General features: G+C 43.3%; 1 protein-coding gene across 5 annotated transcripts in view; it reads right to left on the reverse strand.

Annotated features, from left to right (window-relative positions):
• The window catches only part of LOC120024941 (activating molecule in BECN1-regulated autophagy protein 1-like), a 98,696-nt gene extending 74,125 nt beyond the window's left edge, over window positions 1-24,571 (reverse strand). For 3 of the 5 annotated variants that reach the window (XM_038969318.1, XM_038969317.1, XM_038969315.1), the window contains exons 1-8: window positions 24,362-24,571; window positions 23,354-23,551; window positions 23,179-23,237; window positions 22,896-23,079; window positions 11,944-12,116; window positions 11,706-11,772; window positions 10,138-11,612; window positions 4,910-4,996 (exon numbers count right to left, since the gene is read on the reverse strand). In XM_038969318.1, the coding sequence (XP_038825246.1) occupies window positions 4,910-4,996; window positions 10,138-11,612; window positions 11,706-11,772; window positions 11,944-12,116; window positions 22,896-23,079; window positions 23,179-23,237; window positions 23,354-23,485 (2,177 nt within the window). In that variant the 5' untranslated portion in view covers window positions 23,486-23,551; window positions 24,362-24,571. The remainder of the gene's footprint in view (window positions 1-4,909; window positions 4,997-10,137; window positions 11,613-11,705; window positions 11,773-11,943; window positions 12,117-22,895; window positions 23,080-23,178; window positions 23,238-23,353; window positions 23,552-24,361) is intronic. The other 2 variants (XM_038969319.1, XM_038969316.1) reach the window with 1 other exon arrangement.
• Window positions 24,572-24,909: the final 338 nt, after the last annotated feature.

Below are 24,909 nucleotides of genomic sequence, written 5' to 3' on the forward strand. Positions count from 1 at the left end.
CACTAGAAAGCGTGTTAAGCCTTCAATATCACAGGTCAAAGAAAATGACGACAGAGAGTGAGGAGCCAATTGTCAAGTGTCCACTCTCTCCCAAAAGTTGGTTGTACTGATCATTATGTCCCTGCTCTGGGCCACACATTGATTTTCAATATTGCACCTTGGTTCCTAAGCAGAGCAGCTCTGTCCCTAGATGGATGTGTTTTTATTGAGAGGACTAGGCCTTACTCTCAACCTCACAAGATTACCACCTCGGCGCTCTGCTGGCAGTCAATCCCAGAAACTAAATTGAGAATCTCCAGGCTCAGCGCAATTCATCACTCTTCAGCAAGACAGTGTTAGAAAGGTAGGAAACAGATAGTGATAACGTCACCACTTCACTCAGAGGTCCAGGAAACATGTTGTCTATGCCTGCAATGTATGAAAATGTATTACCATGAAAAGACCATGTTCTATTTCCATTTACAGTGCAATCGGAAAGTATTCAGACCCTTTGACTTGTTCCACATTTTGTTTCGTTACAGCCTTATTCTAAAATGAATTAAAAAACATTTTAAATCCTCATAAATTTACACACAATACCCCATAATAATAAAATGTTAAATTTATTCAAAATAAAAACAGAAATAGCTTATTTACATAAGTACTCAGACCCTGTCCTATGAGACTTGAAATTGAGCTCATGTGCATCCTGTTTCCATTCATCATCCTTGAGATGTTACAACAACTTGATTGGAGTCCACCTGTGGTAAATTCAATTGATTGGACATGATTTGGAAAGGCACACAAATCACATTTTATTGGTCACATGCACATGGTTAGCAGATGTTATTGCGAGTGTAGCGAAATGCTTGTGCTTCTAGTTCCGACAGTGCAAAAAAATAAAAACATCTAACAAGTACTATCTAACAATTCCACAACAGATACCTAATACACACAAATCTAAGTAAAGGAATGGAATAAGAATATATAAATATAAATACACTGCTCAAAAAAATAAAGGGAACACTTAAACACAATGTAACTCCAAGTCAATCACACTTCTGTGAAATCAAACTGTCCACTTAGGAAGCAACACTGATTGACAATAAATTTCACATGCTGTTGTGCAAATGGAATAGACAACAGGTGGAAATTATAGGCAATTAGCAAGACACCCCCAATAAAGGAATGGCTCTGCAGGTGGTGACCACAGACCACTTCTCAGTTCCTATGCTTCCTGGCTGATGTTTTGGTCACTTTTGAATGCTGGCGGTGCTTTCACTCTAGTGGTAGCATGAGACGGAGTCTACAACCCACACAAGTGGCTCAGGTAGTGCAGTTCATCCAGGATGGCACATCAATGCGAGCTGTGGCAAGAAGGTTTGCTGTGTCTGTCAGCGTAGTGTCCAGAGCATGGAGGCGCTACCAGGAGACAGGCCAGTACATCAGGAGACGTGGAGGAGGCCGTAGGAGGGCAACAACCCAGCAGCAGGACCGCTACCTCTGCCTTTGTGCAAGGAGGAGCACTGCCAGAGCCCTGCAAAATGACCTCCAGCAGGCCACAAATGTGCATGTGTCTGCTCAAACGGTCAGAAACAGACTCCATGAGGGTGGTATGAGGGCCCGACGTCCACAGGTGGGGGTTGTGCTTACAGCCCAACACCGTGCAGGACGTTTGGCATTTGCCAGAGAACACCAAGATTGGCAAATTCTCCACTGGCGCCCTGTGCTCTTCACTGATGAAAGCAGGTTCACACTGAGCACATGAGCACATGTGACAGACGTGACAGAGTCTGGAGACGCCGTGGAGAACGTTCTGCTGCCTGCAATATCCTCCAGCATGACCGGTTTGGCGGTGGGTCAGTCATGGTGTGGGGTGGCATTTCTTTGTGGGGCCGCACAGCCCTTCATGTGCTCGCCAGAGGTAGCCTGACTGCCATTAGGTACCGAGATGAGATCCTCAGACCCCTTGTGAGACCATATGCTGACACATGCACATTTGTGGCCTGGTGTTGCGCCTTCTTCACCACACGATCTTTGTGGGTGGACCATTTCAGTTTGTCAGTGATATGTACTCCGAGGAACTTAAAACTTTCCACCTTCTCTACTGCTGTCCCGTCGATGTGGATAGGAGGGTGCTCCCTCTGCTGTTTCCTGAAGTCCACGATCATCTCCTTTGTTTTGTTGACGTTGAGTGAGAGGTTATTTTCCTGACATCACACTCCGAGAGCCCTCACCTCCTCCCTGTAGCCTGTCTCGTCATTGTTGGTAATCAAGCCTACTACTGTTGTGTCATCGGGAAACTTGATGATTGAGTTTGAGGTGTGCTTGGGTGAACAGGGAGTACAGGAGGGGGCTGAGCACCCACCCTTGTAGGGCCCCAGTGTTGAGGATCAGCAAAGTGGAGATGTTGTTTCCTACCTTCACCACTTGGGAGCGGCCCATCAGGAAGTTCTGGACCCAATTGCAGAGGGCAGGGTTGAGACCCAGGGCCTCAAGCTTAATGATGAGCTTGGAGGGTACTATGGTGTTGAATGCTGAGCTGTAGTCAATGAACAGCATTCTTACATAGGTATTCCTCTTGTCCAGAAGGGACACGGCAGTGTGCAGTGTGATGGCGATTGCACACCTGTCTATATAAAAGGTCCCACAGTTGACAGTGCATGTCAGAGCAAAAACCAAGCCATGAGGTCGAAGGAATTGTCCGTAGAGCTCTGAGACAGGATTGTGTTGAGGCACAGATCTGGGGAAGGGTACCAAAAAATGTCAGCAGCAGTGAAGGTCCCCAAGAACAAAGTGGCCTCCATAATTTTTAAATAGAAGACGTTTGGAACCACCAAGACTCTTCTTAGAGCTGGCCGCCCGGCCAACCTGAGCAGTAGGGGTAGAAGGGCCTTGGTCAGGGAGGTGATCAAGAACCCGAAGGTCACTGACAGAACTCCAGAGTTCCTCTGAGGAGATTCAAGAACCTTCCAGAAGGACAACCATCTCTGCAGCACTCCACCAATCAGGCCTTTATGGTAGAGTGGCCAGACGGAAGCCACTCCTCAGTAAAAGGCACACGACAGCTCACTTGGAGTTTTTCAAATGGCCCCTAAAGGACTCTGACCATGAGAAACAAGATTCTCTGGTCTGATGAAACCAAGATTGAATTCTTTGGCCTGAATGCCAAGGGTCACGTCTGGAGGAAACCTGGCACCATCCCTACGGTGAAGCATGGTGGTGGCAGCATCATGCTGTGGGGATGTTTTTCAGCGGACGGGACCGGGAGACTAGTCAGGATTGAGGGAAAGATGAACGGAGCAAAGTACAGAGAGATCCTTGATGAAAACCTGCTCCAGAGCGCTCAGGACCTCAGACTGAAGCGAAGGTTCACCTTTCAACAGGACAACAACCCTAAGCACACAGCCAAGTAACCCATGAGTGGCTTCGGGACAAGTCTCTGAATGTCCTTGAACCCGATCGAACACCTTTGGAGAGACCTGAAAAAGCTGTGCAAAAAGCTATGCAACCTAACAGAGCTTGAGAGGATCTGCAGAGAAGAATGGGAAAAAATCCCCAAATACAGGTGTTCCAAGCTTGTAGCGTCATACCCAAGAAGACTCAATGCTGTAACAGCTGCCAAAGGTGCTTCAACAAAGTACTGAGTAAAGGGTCTGAATACTTATGCAAATGTAATATTTCAGTTTTATAGTTCTAATACATTTGCAAAAATGTCTAAAAACCTGTTTTTGCTTTGTCATTATGGGGTATTGTGTGTAGATTGATGAGGGGAAAAAAACAATGATCAAATCAAAGGCTACATTGCAACGAAATGTAGAAAAAGTCAAGCGGTCTGAATATTTTCAGAATGCACCTTATATTTGACGACGACCATGTCCAATTCCATTTATAGCAGTGATAATTTATTTCAAAGAACTGCATGCATTAGAATAAGTCAATATATGCCACACAGCTGGACTACTGGCAGATGTTGAGTGCAGTGACCTTTGACAATACTTAACGTGAGCATCATATGCTTGAGGCGATACCCTCTAGTTCGTCTCACAGTATATAATGTTCAATGCTATCACATACTGTCGCCCGAGAACCACACAGAGACAAGTGTGCACAGGTTGGTGAAATGGTAGTCTCGCGTATCCATTCCTCCAAAAAACTTTGTCATGCCTTCTTTGGAGGTCTGAAGAGTTTTGTATTAGCCGAAACAGTTTGAATGGTCCGCTGGTTGCCAGCGGCTACATTTTTGTTCCATGTTACATTCCAAGAACCCTCCCCCACATGACTGTTGAAGGAGTGCTGCGTCTTAAGATCCGCCCAAGCATTTGATTGGTTTTAGACCAGGTCTCCATCCCCTTTTAGCTAATTTAGGCCAGACTTCACCAGGCTTCCGGATTAGGGAAGCCTAGTTCTCTACGAGGCTAGTGAAATGATGTTTACATTGGAAACATTTGCCATTTGTTTGCTGGCTTGTCTGCACCTGTTCGAGCACTACACCGAGGTCCGGAGGGCCGAACTGAAAATGTGTCATACTTCCTTGCCATCAAAATTTGCCATAAATTGTGCTCTATCCATTGTTTTTGAAATTGTCGATACACACTGTCTCCCTTATGTGTTCGGTGATTGTTAGACAGAGGACAGAGTGAAGAGACTGTATAAATGTAGGTCCATATAATTTCTGCAGAGTTTCTATTTGGTTTTAGTCATGTTATTTTATTTACTTATTTTTACTCAAACCACCCGAGGGAAAATCACCCCTGTGTTTGAGCAACCAATGCGTTTGACTTATTGAAGTGGGTATTTATTGTTGGTTCTTGTAATGAATGCTACATGCTAATCTAGTATGCTTGGCTGGTTTAAAAAAATATATTCTTATGAATTACATATTACAAGTAAATCATCGATAGCCCTGACCACTTGCCACAAGACTCACCTGGCAGGATCTGGATAAATGGGATGGTCCCGGGAGCCAGATATGTCATACCGAGACTGCGACATATGAGATGACTCCAAAAGTCTCCTATGAAAGAGAAACAGAGCAAAAGGGATGGTTAGGTGTGCATTTCCATTAAGGAAAACACCACCAACAAAGCTATTGTACATGTTGTTGTTTAATGATCAGCCCAAATCATTTCCATATTCATTATCATCAACTAGTCTAAACCGCTTTCCAGTGAAAAAAAGGAGCCATTTCTGTGACTGATGCAACCAAACAATGTTTCTCTCCTATCTCGCTACTTTTCAGAGGTATAATTAAGAGAATGGATACCTCCACAATTAACACAAGCACACCATAGAGACCCTACATATCAGGTGCTTCCTTTTGGGTGACAACCAATGGATACGAATGTCTCCTAGCTCTTTTTAATTCTTGATAATAGTTAACCTGTTCCTAGGTCGTCATTGTAAATAATAATTTGTTCTTAACTGACTTGCCTGGTTAAATAAAATAAAAAACACGAAATTAAATTTAAAAAATAACCACCTGTGTCCAGGGACAGGTGATTTGGAGGTTAGATTTAGGATGGGAGTCAATGCACTACAGTCCAATCTATTATACTTGATAATGTCAATAAAACATGTGACGACGCTCTGAACCTTTATCAAGACCCAGTATTCCCACACTAGGAATGTTGCCAGACGATGCAAAGACCATGAAAAATGGCTACATTTCAATTCACGACTTGCATTCAGCGGTCTAGCTCTTATTTCTGGATGAAACTGGATGTTTCAGAGAAAGATTGGCTTTAGGTTAGGGTTTTTCAGGCCATTCATCTGAAACGCTTGAAATAGAGTCAGATTCCTGACAAAACTAACATTTTGAAGTTAGCATGGTGTTAAAAGGTGAATATAGAGAAGCTCAGGGACGTGTGTGTGGCAAAGGAGAGACACCACGTGACAATTTCAAATCTTGAATTTGACATTTTTGGGACCCATAAGACAAAAAGCAACTCCAAAATAGACAGTCTATTAATCCAAATATGGAAGTGCGGCAATAATTTATTCAGATTTAGAATGATACATTTTTAATTGTTGGATTCAAAACTTGTTTTAAAACAGCACATATGCAGTGCAGACTATTTCAAGTGACTGGCCAGCCCGCTAGCCCAACGTTGTCAACATTGAAACCATTTAGAATAATACACAATGTGGCTGACATGTTAATGAGACTGAACATGCAGTTCCCATCCTCCTGCTTTAATCCTTACCCCAAAGTCACAAAACAACGTGCTCATTACTGTGAGGACTACAATGGCCAAATTACCGGAATAACTCAAAGCATTCCCTTCCTTGAGATTCACATTTATCTACATCTTCGTCTTGGAGCAGAGTCTTTTTAACCATCATTTTGGTCAATTAAAAAGTATCATTAAAGTCCTAAGGGACGTTCATTTGCTCATTATCGACAGCACATCAAGTAAAAAATTATAGTGATGTGAAATGTCACAGCCCTGTGTAACAACCAATTAAATTGGTCCAGTCTTTCACTGATCCAGGACTTGAATGCCATTTCTATAGAGGATGGTGAGACAACTAATAAAACTATGGCCTTTATACTTCAGAGGCTTTAAGGTAAGCAAAAAAATCCCTAAATATGTCATTGTTAGATTAGAACTTTTTTTAAATGTATACCTCAACTGCTCTAGTCATTTGGGCTCAAAACAAGTCAGAAAATGTCTTAGAATACAGTAGCCAACACCTCTCCTTGAAAAAGCAATTACTGCAAGAAATAATACAGCCCAATATAAGCCTAGGCCTATTCATTTTGTTAAATCACTTTTAAATCTGCTACATCAATGCTTTTCCCAAATGAGGTAACTTCAGAATGTGGACACACAAAAGAAAGAACCCATTGAACCATTGAGCCATTGTGCCCAGCTTGGCTAGACAACACAAAGTAGCCTGAAGCTCTAACATCATTATTATAGTCACATAAAACCTTGAACATATTCCATTTAGGGTGACCTGCAGCTGTGAGTCTATGAGATAGACTGGAATCTAAAAGAGATGTGAACAAAACAGAGAACCACATTTGCTTTCCAGACACTTCTTGACAGCCTACAGATTAGACCCAATGCTTTGGCCTCGTGTCAGACAAAGTAGAGCAACACCCTCAGGCTACTGGAGAGCTCTCCATGCAACAAGCCCCAGCATTAGGCTAGATAATGAGAGGTTGGGCAGGAAGGGTAACTTCACATTGTTAAAGTTCACAACCCTGCCCTTGAAACAGAGGCTAATTGCAGCCTTCCAGGGCACAGGGGATGGATTGGGATTGATGCAAGACGGAAAATGAGAGAGGGGGAAAAAACTATGACCGTGTGTGTTTTCAATGACTGTAGGAAAATGTTATGCAAATATTAGGTTATTTAACTTTTTCCATTTCAGTTTTCACGAGAATAGGCATTACTTTCTTGCCTGACTAAGCAAACTCTTTGCTCCAGCCAAATGCTATGCCTGGATCTGTCTGGATCTGAGTACCTTCCCGATGATTTGTAGAATGAAAATCCATTCTCGACCATCTGATTGGTACCAGAAACTGATGGGTTGGGCCAGAGCCAGAACACACGTGGGTAAAGTGGCATTTTGAAAATGTGTCATTGTCTTTGATACACGGATTGGTTTTAGATTATCAAATCGCTGATGACTTTGTTTTGTACAACACACACATCATTTTGACGTCAGCACAAACGACTTCATTGATGGCAGTCTCAGACTGAACTATGTGGCGAACGATAGGGCAGCGGAAGAATTCAGTTTGAGTCGTCAGGCAAATTACCTTCTAAGCCTATGTAAAATAGATGCCATACTTTTATACTGAGCTGCCACTGCTCAATAAGACATGTTGTGCTGAGCACATCATATCCTCCTACTTTGTGGGAATAAAATTCACAGCTAATACCTATGCTAATTCCCTAACTAATCCTAATAGGCTAGCTTATGTCTAAGTATGCCTATTCTAGAAACTAGTAAGTTGTCAATGGTAGTTGCCACAGGAGAGGCAGAGCTGTCCTGGCAATCATCTCTAAATATCTAGTCAGTACCATACTGCCACCAAGTGGAACACTGAGGAGCAACATGGAGACAGCCCATCTTCCACAGGTCCATCACAAATTAGCTTGTCTCCGCCCTTTGATTGGAAGGTTGGGAATCCGATCCCTGGCCGAGTCATACCAAAGACTCTAAAAATGGGACCCGATGCATCTCTGCTTGGAACTCAGCATTAATGAGATTGGGGGTAATTCTGCATTCAATACAACTCTGAAATTTCTGACTTGGAAACATGTAGAAAGATGAGGTCTGAATTCCCCACTTGGAAAGTATTAGAATCAGCCAATAGAAAGCTCTTTTGTAGGCTTTTTGAATGCTATTCATAAAAGCCATCCAACAGAAGTAAATTCATCCACAAACATAATTATATATACACTACCGTTCAAAGGTTTGGGGTCACTTAGAAATGTCCTTGTTTTTGAAAGAAAATTATTTTTTGTCCATTAAAATAACATCAAATTGATCAGAAATACAGTGTAGACATTGTTAATGTTGTAAATGACAATTGTAGCTGGAAACGGCTGATTTGTAATGGAATATCTACATAGGCGTACAGAGGCACATTTTCAGCAACCATCACTCCTGTGCTCCAATGGCATGTTGTGTTAGCTAATCCAAGTTTATCATTTTAAAAGGCTAATTGATCTTTAGAAAACCCTTGCAATTATGTTAGCACAGCTGAAAACCGTTGTTTTGATTAAATAAGCAATAAAACTGTCCTTCTTTAGACTAGTTGAGTATCTGGAGCATCAGCATTTGTGGGTTCGATTACAGGCTCAAAATGGCCAGAAACAAAGAACTTTCATCTGAAACTCGTCAGTCTATTCTTGTTCTGAGAAATGAAGGCTATTCCATGTGAGAAATTGCTAAGAAACTGAAGATCTCGTACAACGCTGTGTACTACTCCCTTCACAGAACAGCGCACACTTGCTCTAACCAGAGTAAAAAGAGGAGTGGGAGGCCCCGGTGCACAACTGAGCAAGAGGACAAGTACATTAGAGTGTCTAGTTTGAGAAACATACATAAGTCCTCAACTGGCAGCTTCATTAAATAGTACCCGCAAAACACCAGTCTCAACGTCAACAGTGAAGAGGTGACTCCGAGATACTGGCCTTCTAGGCAGAGTTGCAAAGAAAAAGCCATATCTCAGACTGACCAATAAAAAGAACGACGGGCAAAAGAACACAGACACTGGACAGAAAAATGGCTTTTTTCATACATCAATACCCGCATGTATTTTCTTTCGACTGGATTGGTCGTGAAGACAAGGTCAGGAAGGTCAAATCATTCCACTGACTATAGCCAGTGGGGCAGTTGACAGACAGTCAGGCCAAGTAAGGCCCACTACAGTCGAGGCAAAGCAAACTGCCAAGGAAGGCATTACAAAACCCTCCAGAAGACACATCTGCCAAGCAGCTAATGAGCAAGAAGGGGAAGCCATGGAGGCAGAACATCGTCTCAAAACCGAATGAAATGTATACTTTAATTGGGATAGGAAAGGGGGGATACTTAGTCCGTTGTCCAACTGAATGTATTCAACTGAAATGTGTCTTCCGCATTTAACCCAACCCCTCTGAATCAGAGATTGCCTTAATCGACATCCACGTCTTCTGCGCCCAGGGAACAGTGGGTTAACTGCCTTGCTCAGGGGCAGAACGACAGATTTTTACCTTGTCAGCTCGGGGATTCGATCCAGCAACCTTCCGGTTACTGGCCCAACGCTCTAACCACTAGGCTGCCTGCCGCCCCTTTGTCAGAGATCCTTACCAAAACATAGCCCTAATGACTGCACAAGTTTGGAAAATGCCTTTTATCAACTTCGAATGAAGCACAAAAAGCAAGATATGCAAAGTTTGCCTGTATGATTGCACTAATGTCACAAGCATGGGGTGACTTGGGGTTATGTGTAGGTGTTGTGGTAGGGCGGACTTGGCAGCTTATAAGACGTGTCGAATGTTGCATCTCACCTCCATCTATAACTGCCTCAAAGTCAGAGTTCAGCCATCATGCTACTTCCAGTATATTGGAAAAAGCTATGCATCGATTATGTTTTTCATTTAACAAATTGCACAAAATATAGATAAACAAGACCCTAACACCCGATTCTCTCACCTTCTCAGGTAATCGTCATCAGGGCTTTCGTCAGGCATTTCTTGGTTTAAGGCCTCTTGTGGTACATTCACCGCTGGACTTGGACTGGCAGACTGTCTGTAAACCCTCTCCCACTGGACTGTCTCCTGATTATACACCGACCCCACTGCCTGTTCTCTCTGCGGGCTGGGGGTTCCCCGGTGAGGGAAGGCTGTGTCCCCTCCAGGTTCATCAGCACTGGGCTGTGGCTGTGCTAACTGTCTCCTGTCAGAGGACTGGGGATCCTGTAGCACAGTCTGCCTCATGTTGTGAAAGGCAGGGTTGGGGCTTGGGGGCTGCAATGAGGTGCTCCCCTCCTCTTGTGATGGGGTCTGGCCGGTGCGCTCCCAGCGCTGCGTACCTTGGTTAAACGTGAACAGGTTGTGACAGACCCTGCAGCGATTCATATGGCTGCGGAAGGGACCAGAACTACCATCACTGCTGTGGGGGGGATGATAATGAGGTGTGACAGGCCACTCAGAGTCTATGTTATTATTGAGCATCTCCCGTGTCTGTTGCTCTTGGCTGCTCTCTCTACCAGCGCCACCTGACTGCTCCATTTCCTGCATGCGATCATACTCCATGAAGTAGCGATTCAAGTTGCACTGCAGCACGTTACGGATAGAGGTGGGGCTGTTGCTCCCTCCCTCCCCAAGAGAGTGGTGTCCACTACTAGTGCTGGGTCCATCTACAGAGCTGTTTCCACTGGTGTGGGGGCTCATAACAGCTGGGGGAAAGCTTCCTCCCTCTGTGGCAGAGGTGTAGACAGGCGACTGATAGGAGCACTCTTGCTGCCTCAGCACAGACAGCAGGCTGACAGACGATGCACTAGTCCTGGGTGGAGATACCCCAACACCCCCACTACGCTCAGGCCGCATGTTGAGCATGCTACCCATCCAGTCTGCCCCCGCCAGTCGCCCAGAACCCTCCCGGCCTGGCTGCTGGTGGCCTGAAGATGGAGTGCGCAAAGAGTGTCCTCTAGCACCGCCGTACACACTGCTGAAGGCAGAGGGACGGTGTGAGGAGCGAGGCTCAGAGGGCTGCCGGGGCTCAGTGCGAGCAGAGGAGAAGGTGGAGGCATAGGATTGGGTCTCCAGGCTCTCAGGGTCAGAGGGGTCCTCTCCAGATGGTGAAGGGGCTTGGGTGGCAGAGCACCGACTGCAGAAGCAAACCATACCAAGGTGTTGCACACAACCCTGGTAGGGGGGTCGGGAGCGATTCCGCAGGGCGGAATAACGTCCTGAGGGAAGACTAGGATAGTCAGCAGCACTATTGACAGCGGGTGCAGGATGCTGCTGCTCCTCAGACTGTGAGCCTGAGTTCCTCGATGACAGGATGTGCAGGAAGTTGTGGAGAATGGGGGTACGCCGGACCGGTTGGGACTGAAGGAAGGATCGATGGCGAAAGTGGGGCATCTCCATGCTATCCATGGGGACCTCAGAGTCATCATCACTCTGCTGAAAAGCACACAACGGGAACACAATGTTCTTGATATGACGTAACTGACCTAATGTAAAGTATATAACGTAAAGTATTAGACAGAGTCTCACCTGTTGGTTAGAGGGATTCACTATAGCGGTCAACAGGTAATGACCCAGTGGGTCAAACCTCACCAGTCTGCAACAGAGCATTCACATGTGTCATCATCTCCATTTTGCTTTAAATACAGTTTGAGAATATCTGACTCGGTTTTCAAATTCAGAAATTTCAGCAAAGTTTCAACATGTCAACTAATCAAACACAGTGGAAATGACAGGGAGATGAGGAAGGTGGAGCTTTTCGTCAGACCTGACTCTCTCGGTCTCGCTGGCAGTCTTGACCAGGGCAAATGGCTCCCTCCTACTCCAGTCCCAGAAGTGAACCTCATTGTTTGTTGCTATGAGAAGGAGCTGGGCAGTAGGGTGAAAGGCCAGGGAGGCAATGGCCACATTGCTCTCAGTGAACCAGCTCTCACTGCCACCCTGGGCATCAGATGGGCCACACAATGTTCAAAAGAAGAAGATTAGTGTCAATATTATGCACAAAAACCCAGAATGTCATATCATCCAACTACTTTTAAGAGAGTTCAAGGAAATCGATTGGTAAAAAGTCAAACTTGTGATGATGCAAGAGAGGACATGGTCACCTACACCAGCGCCCCACACAAAGATAGTTAGAGATCTCTAGTTGAATATGTTGGATTCGGGGTAAACTTTGAACATTGTTATACTCATAAGCATAGTTTATAAAGGAGTGGAAGAGACTGGTTTTTATGTCAGAGGTTAATGGTTCTCTGTAGAAAGACAGATGGCTTTGGAATGTGTTGGGTGCATGGGAGGAGGTCACAGGATTTTTATAGGGGAAGCGGATGGACATCTGTGGATTAGTCGAAGGAGGGGTTGAGGTCAGGTCAGATCCCCTGAAGGGAGAAATTATGGTTTATTATCCTATTATCCTCTTCCTATCAAACCATAACAGGTCAGGATTGGAGAGGAGGCGTGCCTAAAGTGGAGTATACAGTCGTGGCCAAAAGTTTTGAGAATGACACAAATATTAATTTCCACAAAGTTTGCTGCTTCAGTGTCTTTAGATATTTTTGTCTGATGTTACTATGGAAAACTGAAGTATAATTACAAGCATTTCATAAGTGTCAAAGGCTTTTATTGACAATTACATGAAGTTGATGCAAAGAGTCAATATTTGCAGTGTTGACCCTTCTTTTTCAAGACCTCTGCAATACGCCCTGGCATGCTGTCAATTAACTTCTGGGCCTCATCCTGACTGATGGCAGCCCATTCTTGCATAATCAATGCTTGGAGTTTGTCAGAATTTGTGGGGTTTTGTTTGTCCACCCGCCTCTTGAGGATTGACCACAAGTTCTCAATGGGATTAAGGTCTGGGGAGTTTCCTGGCCATGGACCCAAAATATCAATGTTTTGTTCCCCGAGCCACTTAGTTATCACTTTTGCCTTATGGCAAGGTGCTCCATAATGCTGGAAAAGCCATTGTTCGTCACTAAACTGTTCCTGGATGGTTGGGAGAAGTTGCTCTCGGAGGATGTGTTGGTACCATTCTTTATTCATGGCTGTGTTCTTAGGCAAAATTGTGAGTGAGCCCACTCCCTTGGCTGAGAAGCAACCCCACACATGAATGGTCTCAGGATGCTTTACTGTTGGCATGACACAGGACTGATGGTAGCACTCACCTTGTTTTCTCCGGACAAGCTTTTCTCCGGATGCCCCAAACAATCGGAAAGGGGATTCATCAGAGAAAATGACTTTACACCAGTCCTCAGCAGTCCAATCCCTGTACCTTTTGCAGAATATCAGCCTGTCCCTGATGTTTTTCCTCGAGAGAATTGGCTTCTTTGCTGCCCTTCTTGACACCAGGTCATCCTCCAAAAGTCTTCGCCTCACTGTGCGTGCAGATGCATTCACACCTGCCTGCTGCCATTCCTGAGCAAGCTCTGTACTGGTGGTGCCTCGATCCCGCAGCTGAATCAACTTTAGGAGATGGTCCTGGCGCTTGCTGGACTTTCTTGGGCGCCCTGAAGCCTTCTTCACAACAATTGAACCGCTCTCCTTGAAGTTCTTGATGATCCGATAAATGGTTGATTTAGGTGCAATCTTACTGGCAGTAATATCCTTGCCTGTGAAGCCCTTTTTGTGCAAAGCAATGATGACAGCACGTGTTTCCTTGCAGGTAACCATGTTTGACAGAGGAAGAACAATGATTCCAAACACCACCCTCCTTTTGAAGCTTCCAGTCTGTTATTCTAACTCAATCAGCATGACAGAGTGATCTCCAGCCTTGTCCTCGTCAACACTCACACCTGTGTTAACGAGAGAATCACTGACATGATGTCAGCTGGTCCTTGCGGTAGGGCTGAAATGCAGTGGAAATGTTTTTTGGGGGATTCAGTTCATTTACATGGAAAAGAGGGACTTTGTAATTAATTGCAATTCATCTGATCACTGTTCATAACATTCTGGAGTATATGCAAATTGCCATCATACAAACTGAGGCAGCAGACTTTGTGAAAATTAATATCGGTGTAATTCTCAAAACTTTTGGCCACGACTGTATATACTGGTAGTGGTGGAAACATGTCTTTGTCTCAATACAGCTGTGTCGACCCTTTGGGAAGAATTAAACTTGGTTCAACTTCTCTAGTGTCCGTGAGTTATTTACTCTGAAAAATTTGAACCTAACAGATGGCGCTGCAAGCAAAGTTCACCACGATTTGTAGCCAAACCAAAGAGCCCAGATCAGTAGAGCAGAGCTGTCAACAAACAAGGTAGGCAACTTCCTATACCTGTTTCCACTCATTTTGACATCTCGGGGAGATGAGAATCGTAGCCTGAACATTATAGGATATGGACCGGGAGAGCCTGAGTTTAATTCGGTAGGCCCATTGTGTAACGACTGGTCGTAGCTTTATGGTAGATGGTAAGTCCCGGAAGGTCAACTCGTACAGGCTGGTACCTGTAGGGTTATGGTAAATCCCTAGTAGGTTGGTTCCTGCTAGTACTATAAAGTAAATGGTAAATCCCTAGTAGGTTGGTTCCTGCTAGTACTATAAAGTAAATGTAAATTCCTAGTAGGTTGGTTCCTGCTAGTACTATAAAGTAAATGTAAATTCCTAGTAGGTTGGTTCCTGCTAGTACTATAAAGTAAATGTAAATTCCTAGTAGGTTGGTTCCTGCTAGTACTATAAAGTAAATGTAAATTCCTAGTAGGTTGGTTCCTGCTAGTACTATAAAGTAAATGTAAATTCCTAGTAGGTTGGTTCCTGCTAGTACTATAAAGTAAATGTAAATTCCTAGTAGGTTGGTTCCTGCTAGTACTATAAAGTAAATGTAAATTCCTAGTAGGTTGGTTCCTGCTAGTACTATAAATTAAATGGTAAATTCCTAGTAGGTTGGTTCCTGCTAGTACTATAAAGTAAATGGTAAACTCCTAGTAGGTTGGTTCCTGCTAGTACTATAAAGTAAATGTAAATTCCTAGTAGGTTGGTTCCTGCTAGTACTATAAAGTAAATGTAAATTCCTAGTAGGTTGGTTCCTGCTAGTACTATAAAGTAAATGTAAATTCCTAGTAGGTTGGTTCCTGCTAGTACTATAAAGTAAATGTAAATTCCTAGTAGGTTGGTTCCTGCTAGTACTATAAAGTAAATGTAAATTCCTAGTAGGTTGGTTCCTGCTAGTACTATAAAGTAAATGTAAATTCCTAGTAGGTTGGTTCCTGCTAGTACTATAAATTAAATGGTAAATTCCTAGTAGGTTGGTTCCTGCTAGTACTATAAAGTAAATGGTAAACTCCTAGTAGGTTGGTTCCTGCTAGTACTATAAAGTAAATGTAAATTCCTAGTAGGTTGGTTCCTGCTAGTACTATAAAGTAAATGGTAAATTCCTAGTAGGTTGGTTCCTGCTAATACTATAAAGTAAATGGTAAATTCCTAGTAGGTTGGTTCCTGCTAGTACTATAAAGTAAATGGTAAATCCCTAGTAGGTTGGTTCCTGCTAGTACTATAAAGTAAATGTAAATTCCTAGTAGGTTGGTTCCTGCTAGTACTATACAGTATAGGGTAAGTCCCAGAAGGTAAACTCCAGCAGGCTAGTACCTGAAGGGTAAGTCCTAGGGGATAAATTCTGGTTGGGATTGTTCATTTGACTACTATAAGAATAGGGTGAGTCCCGGAAGGTAAGCCCGCGCAGGCTGGAACCTGCAAAGGGTAAGTCCTAGGGGGTAAATTCTTGGTGGGGTTGGTTCCCTGCTAAACCTGTAATGAGAGGGTGGAAGCCCAGTCGCAGTGGCCGTGAGAGCGCCGGGTGTGAGTGTGTGTGTGTGAAAAAGAGGTTAGTTTTATGCCCTGTTGGGGTGGTGAACCATGGCAGATTATGTGGAAATAGGAAGACAAGTGTGAATAATTTTGGTGATGTCTGTTATAAATAATAGGGATATTGGAGGCAATACGGGAAAAAGCCATTAAGTCATCCGTATTCTCCAGTAATACATTCGCAGACGCTATAGTATCGTTCTAATACAAGGTATTAAGTGCCGTGACCAATTCATTATTATCCGGGGAAGTGTGTAGCGCTACCTTGGAAAATAGTTAATAGAAGGTGTGTATTATAGACAGGAGTGAAGAAATCCAAAACACACTGAACACCGTCAGGAGAGGTTAGGGAATAATAATTATTGATATGGCGACAAACGGACCCGATTCTCCCTGTAATGTGGAGCTAGAGGATTTTAATAAAGCCATGGAGACGCTGAAAGAATCGCACCAGCATTCTACCAATTTGGCTCGAATATGGGAAAAAAATTTGCAAACTGGTTAACCTCACTGGTGTAGGGGGCAGTATTTTCACGTCCGGGTGAAAAGCGTGCCCAGAGTAAACTGCCTGCTACTCAGGCCCAGAGGCTAGGATATGCATATTATTAGTAGATTTGGATAGAAAACACTCTGACGTTTCTAAAACTGTTTGAATGATGTCTGTGAGTATAACAGAACTCATATGGCAGGCGGTAAACCTGAGAAAAATCCAACCAGGAAGTGGGAAATCTGAGGTTTGTAGTTTTTCAAGTGATTGCCTATCCAATATACTGTGTCTATGGGGTAAGATTGCACTTCCTAAGGCTTCCACTAGATGTCAACAGTCTCGTTGTTTCAGGCTTCTACTGTGAAGGGGGAGCTCATAAGAGCAGTTTGAACCAGTGGTCTGGTTGAAAGCCTTTAGTTCAGCACGGAGCGCGAGCTCCGTTCCTTTTCATTTCTAAAGACAAAGGAATTGCCCGGTTGGAATATTATTTAAGATTTATGATAAAAACATCCTAAAGATTGATTATATACATCGTTTGACATGTTTCTACGAACTGTAATGGAACGTTTTTTGACTTTTCGTCTGGACTTAGTGCCCGCGCCTTCTGCATTTTGGATTACTGGACTAAACGCGCAAACAAAAAGGAGGTATTTGGACATAAATATGAACTTTATCAAACAAAATGAACATTTGATCATGATAGTGTATCATTCCCAGAGACTGTATATTGTTACAGGAGATAGCTGTCCTCCCTCTCCTATGAGCTAACTGTACACAATATGGGGATTTAATTGAACATTACACATACCCAGATCATGGTGAGAGTAGAAGAGATAGTGGTGGCATTTCAGACACTATGGTAAACGTTCAAGAAACCTGTGACTCAGAGATTTGTTAGGTTGGATATTCGTCCCAACTCATTAATCTTTTTCCCAATTTCTAACAGCCGGCGAACACTTGACAGATTAATTGAAGGTTATAGGCATGGGCCATGTTAGTAGAAGCAGGGGTTAGCATTGTTGGGATATCAGTTAATGAGGACTCGTGCCACATGGATTGGTAACTGGGAGACCGATGGGAGTACAGGGGAGGCTGTTATTCAAATGTCACAAATTAGTGATCTTGCCATAAGAGGAGAGTTTATGTTGTCAGGAAATGTGTTGCATTATGTATATCCTCAGGTGAAAGCAGAGATAACCAAGGGCACGGGCTGAATTCTGGAGATTGAGTGTACATCAAGATGCACCAGGCGGGGGTTTTGGGACAGTGTTGGTCATACAGGGAAATGGTTCGTATAGTTTTTCCACCATTCATTTTTCTCATAGGGGATTTTAGAAACACTTAAAAGGGCTAAGTTTCGAGTAGGTTTACACTAGTGTGATGTTTTGATGTCCGAGAAAGATTTACATGGTTAAGGTAATATTTACCAATATATTCTGCTCCATTTACGCTCAGATTCGAAAATGCTCATTTGTATCAAAGTACAGTGGCTTGCGAAAGTATTCACCCCCTTGGCATTTTTCCTATTTTTACAACCTGGAACTAAAATGGATTTATTTTTGGGGGGGGTTGTATCATTTGATTTACACAACATGCCCGCCACTTTGAAGATGCAAAATATTTTTTCTTCTGAAACAAACAAGACAAAAAAACTGAAAACTTGAGCATGCATAACTATTCACCCCCCCAAGTCAATACTTTGTAGAGCCACCTTTTGCAGCAATTACAGCTGCACGTCTCTTGGGTATGTCTCTATAAGCTTGGCACATCTAGCCACTGGGATTTTTGCCCATTCTTCAAGGCAAAACTGCTCCAGCTCCTTCAAGTTGGATGGGTTCCGCTGGTGTACAGCAATCTTTAAGTCATACCACAGATTCTCAATTGGATTGAGGTCTGAGCCAGTCCAATACATGTAAATGTTTCCCCTTAAACCACTTGAGTGTTGCTTTAGCAGTATTGTCCTGCTGGAAGGTGAACCTCTGTCTCAGGCTCAAATCTCTGGAAGACTGAAACAGGTTTCTCTCAAGAATTTCCCTGTATTTAGCGCAACCTATCATTCTTTCAATTCTGACTAGTTTCCCAGTCCCTGCCGATGAAAAACATCCCTACAGCATGATGCTGCCACCACCATGCTTCACTGTGGGGATGGTGTTCTCGGGGTGATGGGTTTGCACCAGACATAGCGTTTTCCTCGATGGACAAAAAGCTACATTTTAGTCTCATCTAACCAAAGTACCTTCTATATGTTTGTGGAGTCTCCCACATGCCTTTTGGCGAACACCAAACGTGTTTGCTTATTTTTTTCTTTAAGCAATGGCTTTTTTCTGCCCACTATTCCATAAAGCCCAGCTCTGTGGAGTGTACGGCTTAAAGTGGTCTTATGGACAGATACTCCAATCTCCACTGTGGAGCTTCGCAGCTCCTTCAGGGTTATCTTTGGTCTCTTTGTTGCCTCTCTGATTAATGCCCTCCTTGCCTGGTCCGTGAGTTTTGGTGGGCAGCCCTCTCTTGGCAGGTTTGTTGTGGTGCCATATTCTTTAAATTTTTTAATAATGGATTTAATGGTGCTCCGTGGGATGTTCAAAGTTTCTGATATTTTTTTATAACCCAACCCTGATCTGTACTTCTCCACAACTTTGTCCCTGACCTGTTTGGAGAGCTCCTTGGTCTTCATGGTGCCGCTTGCTTGGTGGTGTCCCTTGCTTAGTGGTGTTGCAGACTCTGGGGCCTTTCAGAACAGGTGTTTACACTGAAATAATGTGACACTTAAATAAAGTCCACCTGTGTGCAATCTAACTAATTATGTGACTTCTGAAGGTAATTGGTTGCACCAGATCTTATTTAGGGGCTTCATAGCAAAGGGGGTGAATATATATGCACGCACCACTTTTCCGTTTTATATTTTATGGAATTTTTTGAAACAAGTAATTTTTCTTCTTCGCTTCACCAATTTGGACCATTTTGTGAATGTCCATTACATGAAATCCAAATAAAAATCTATTTCAATTACAGGTTGTAATGCAACCATATAGGAAAACTGCCAAGGGGGATGAATACTTTTGCAAGGCACTGTAGACATCGTGCAAAACAACAAATCCCTGCAAGCTCCTGCACATTATCTCTAGCTGACACCTTTGCTAACAGGTATTATGACAACTTAAAACTTGCACAATACAGTTCTCAGAATTGTCAATTTAAAGAAATGTTGCCAATTTATTCATTACTACAAGTTTTATTTAACCTTTATTTATCTAGGCAAGTCAGTTAAGAACAAATTATTATTTACAATGACGGCCTACCAAAAGGTCTCCTGCGGGGACGGGGGCTGGGATTTATTTTTATAAATATAGGATAACACACAAATCACGACAAGAGAACACTACATAAAGAGAGACCTAAGACAACAACATAGCAAGGCAGCAACACAGCATGGTAGCAACACAACAACAATATGGTAGCAGCACAAAACATGGTACAAACATTATTTGGCACAGACAACAGCACAAAGGGCAAGAAGGTAGAAACAACAATACATCACGCAAAGCAGCCCCAACTGTCAGTAAGAGTGTCCATGATTGAGTCTTTGAATGAAGAGATTGAGATAAAACTGTCCAGTTTGAATGTTTGTTGCAGCTCGTTCCAGTCGCTAGCTGCAATGAACTGAAAAGAGGAGCAACCCAGGGATGTGTGTGCTTTGGGGACCTTTAACAGAATGTGACTGGCAGAATGGGTGTTGTATGTGGAGGATGAGGGCTGCAGTAGATATCTCAGGGGGGAGTGAGGCCTAAGAGGGTTTTATAAATAAGCATCAACTAGAGAGACACAACTCAAAGGCGAAATCCATTAATGCCAAGATAATGGAATTCATTATGCTACTTGCTATAGGCGTCAAGACTGACATTTGGACCAGCGGTGTCAGCCCCATGAGCATGCTGAGTCTGATAGTACGAAATCCTCATTGACCTACTGTGCTGAGGAAAGCCGTATTGCATGCTCAAGAATGTGCTGCTGCCATTTCATGGGCATTTGAGAACATGTTTGAAACTTGGAAACATGAACACACTCCCTCATTGGAACAACTGACTCGAGAAATAAGCTAATCAACTGTGTCTGCAGCTGACATAATACCCTCTGTCATGGCATTGAAATGCCTGCTCAACAAAACTACCGATTAGAGCGTGGGGTTAAAACTTGCAAAAGTACTCGAGACTGTGAACAAGCGATTCTGTGGAATTCTCTCTGAGCCTCTTTACTGTGTCGCTACCATGCCCGATGCTAGGTACAAGGACCACTACTTCGATGCAGACAAGAAACAGGGTTTACGTGAAATTTTACATACACAGCTGGACAAGATGGAAACGGACACAGTGACAGTGCACACAGAGTAAGAGGCGCCACGGACAGACAGAGCTGAAACTTCACTGCTTGACATGTATGATGAAATCCTTGTTGAGAATGAAACTGCTGAACAAATTAAAAACGAAACTGCACAGCAAGTAAGTGAAAGAAATAGGTTTTGATTATGCTTTGCTGGTAATGGGGACATACGTAAATGACAACAAAATAACTTTTTGGTCGGTGTGGTGTGGTGTGGTGTGTGTGTAACCTTTATTTAACCATGCAAGTCAGTTAAGAACAAATTCTTATTTACAATGACAGCCTACCCTGGCCCAACCTGGACGACGCTGGGCCAATTGTGCGCTGCCCTATGGGACTTCCAATCACGGCCGGATGTGATACAGCCTGGATTCGAACCAGGGACTGTAGTGACACCTCTTGCACTGAAATGTAGTGCCTTAGACCGCTGTGTCCATATGTGTGTGTGTGTAACTATTTAATGTACTAGAATGTTTAAAAGGCAGCTAAAATGTAAAATATTGGTGTCGTTCTTTTGGGCAAGGAACATATTGGATATCGGTATGGCCAAAAATGTCATATCGGTGCATCCCTAGCATCAATCAGTGGGTCTTGCGACGGGTATACAGAGATGACCAGTTTACAGATGAGTATAGAGTGCAGTGACGTGTCCTACAAGGAGCATTGGTGGCAAATCTGATGGCCGAATGGTAAAGAACATCAAGCCGCTCGAGAGCACCCTTACCTGCCAATCTATAAATTATGTCTCCGTAATCTAGCATGGGTAGGATGGTCATCTGAATCAGGGTTAGTTTGGCAGCTGGGGTGAACGAGGAGCGATTACGATAGAGGAAACCAAGTCTAGATTTAACATTTTGCTAACATTAGATAGCTACTCCAGAGATTCTTACCTTTGCCTCGATTCAGCAGTCTAGATCAGATCATCATGGCATTTGTGGTTCTGTATAATAGCCACATTAGCAGCTAATTAGCATTACATTTTGGGGGATAAATACAGGGGAATATATTGATAAGTCACTTTGTCCTAGAGAGATTTACACGGTTATCAAAATGTCACACCAGGGTAAGCCTACACGAAACACATCCCTTATTGTAAGTGTTTCTAAAATCCCCTATAGGAAAAATGAAATGGTGAAAAAACTATTGGAACCATTTCCCTGTTTGACCTTAGGTTTTATGGGTATTTTGACTCATACTGTGGTACGCTATAAAGGGCTTTCACCATTTAAAAGTAGTCAACCGGGTGGGGATTCATATGGTTGAGAGGGATCAGCCAATGATCAGAGCATTGGCTTCTTCTTCAAATTGGGTTACCTGGTTTGTAAATGGCTTTAAGCTGTATCACTACCATCTTGTGGCCACAATAAATTATTGACAAGATTTGGTTCAGGACTCCTGCACTGCAGGTGGCGGTAAAACACCAATATAAGCTGTATGCATTTTTCAAACACAAAAAAATAAGATAATTGACTACTTCAAAATGGAGATGGCCTCAACGGCGCTGCCTGTGCTCTTACAGATGCCATAATGGGACAGATAAAAAGGGAGAATCTCAATTGGTTTTGCTCAACTCTCCTCTGTCCTGCTTTTGAAAAATGTCAAAGGTAATCGAGGAGCAGAGGCGAGGAAACAAATTAGCTTGTATGAAATGAGACTCCGCTCCATAAGGCAAATTACATTTACAGGGTGGAATCCCAAAATAAATGTGTAAAGTGATAAAAAAAACATATATAGCTAGTTGTGCAAGATTTTATAGATGAAATAAGTGCTGCATTCTTATTAAATGTGTGCATGCTTTTCTCCTTCGAGAAAACAGCTGATTCAAAGGGGGTGTGGCGGATTTTAAAACACTTCAGCGCTAGCCACTGAATGGAATACTCATGTGCATCAAGGAAGTGAGCATAAGTCCTCCGTTCACCTACTAATTAACTGACACCGTCCTCAACCACTTCGGTTTCCAGGTCACGGAGGAGAGGACGGAGTCATCATCTAATTAAGTCTATGTTAGCACATGTAGTCCCTGGGGTTCCTTTGCATGAGAAGATGACAGCCACTCACATGCAGGTCCCAGATGCGAACCTCTCCATCCAGACATCCCGAAGCCACCAAACCAGGGATGGTAGGGTGAAAGGTCAGACACCAAGGAGTGCGGCGATGGCCAACCAGAGAGTGAACACACTTCCCTGTCTTAATCACTGTGATATAAATGTTGTGGTTGACATGAGTGGAGGCCATTAAGGTCCTATATGAAAGGAAAACATTAACAGTTACCATACAATCTTCCAGTCTTGGTGTCTTTCTATCTCCTCTAAACACATTTTTTATAGGATGTCATTCTGACCTGTCCGGGCTAAAAGCCAACAGGAAGGTAGAACGAGGGCTGTCCGGCAACTCCACTTTCTGTGGAAAATAAAACAAAAAGAGCACATAAAAAGTCACCACTCATCTCAGTTAAACTTGATACATTGCACGATTTCCATGATTGCCATCCATTCCTCACCAAGGATGCTCCTTACCTGACTCTGCCATTTCATCCTCCGGGTCTTCTCCTCAACAAGCTGCTGCAGGAGGCGCTGGGAGCCAAGGCCGCGGGTCCCACGCTCCCGGGCAAATAAGATCCGCACGGAATTCTTTGGGTAGACAGTCATCTCAAAGATCAGGCCTTCCTCCCTCTCCTTCACACTGGTGTTTGTTGGTCTCAGTCACCAAAGGGTCTAAGCAAAGGCCATATGAAAGTGTGTGTGGAGAGCTTGTAGTCTAAAGGGGAGTCTAGCTTGTAGTCTACACCTTTACCTTACCATAGCATGATGAAATCCAACTATTGATGACAGAACCATGTTTGTAGCTAACTAGCTAAACATTGTTTTTAATTATTAGTTACCTAATCAATGCAGTTGTCGTTTGTTAACAGCCATGAGGAGCTGATGACAATGCTGCCATTGGTGGCATGAATAATTAAAATCTGTTCGTTTTACAGAATTACAACATAACGTTAATGACCAAACAACTGGTGGTGTGGGTTCTGGCAGAAAAACGGAAACACAGAGAAACAACGAAAACAGGCTGTCATGAAACTTAAAAATCGAGTTAACTACCCGTCTCCTAGCTCCAGATTGTAAAACCAGATAATGTGATTTAACCCAACAAATGTGGTTCATTATAATGGTGGAGGACCAAGATAGTAACGCCAATAACAGGTTAAAGTTGTTAGTTAAAAACTCTCTGACGACGTTTTGTACAGCCAGGCCTGTAACTACCAGTAATATTTGGTTAAATCACATTATATTGTGTTACAATCCGTAGCTATCCGTCTCCCAATAAACTAACCAGCTAAAATGCCAGCGTTTGTCCAACTCAAGTAATACCTAGCGTTGACAACCGTTACAATCTGTAGCTACCCATCACCCAATAAACGAGTAAGCTAACAAGCCAGCTTTTGTCCAACTCAAGCGTTGACAACCAACCCAAACAAGGCATTTGGCCAAACTAGCTAACGTTAGCGATATACTCGACCACGTCCCTACCTTTTCCCACTGCTACGGTTGGATGTTATTGACGACTTAACTAGTTACATATATTAGACTTTTACTAGCGCCTGAAACTGTCTCGTATATTTATGTTTTATTTTCTCCGATGTTTTTATATTGTGTTGACCGACTGTGGTTAGCAAACTAGCAGTGTAGCTAGGCTAGCTATTAGCCCATGTTCTCCGAAACATTAGCCAACTGGCCAGATCTTCCACAGCACATCAGGCATTACTAGTTGAACACAGGAACCTGGGTGGGCGTCAAACAGGGATCTTTTTTCAGTGCAATAAATAGCTAGCTTACAAAGGGTTACTTTTGCTTTAAAGTAAGCAATGTATTGTTCATCTACATTCATCGCCATTTCTAAATGTTTTACAGAAAACATGTAAACATATAAGTTCATTATTATACAACGTAGCGTTTTCCAAACTGGGTCTGGGCCATAGGATCTTGGTCCTCAATCCAAACAGTACACAAAGATTTGTAAAAGTGACCTGGATTGCACAATAAAGTCGGACTTATTTCCATTCTGGTCCCTATTTTTA

This window comes from Salvelinus namaycush, chromosome 30 (genome assembly GCF_016432855.1).
Source record: "Salvelinus namaycush isolate Seneca chromosome 30, SaNama_1.0, whole genome shotgun sequence".
Taxonomy (NCBI): Eukaryota; Metazoa; Chordata; class Actinopteri; order Salmoniformes; family Salmonidae; genus Salvelinus; species Salvelinus namaycush.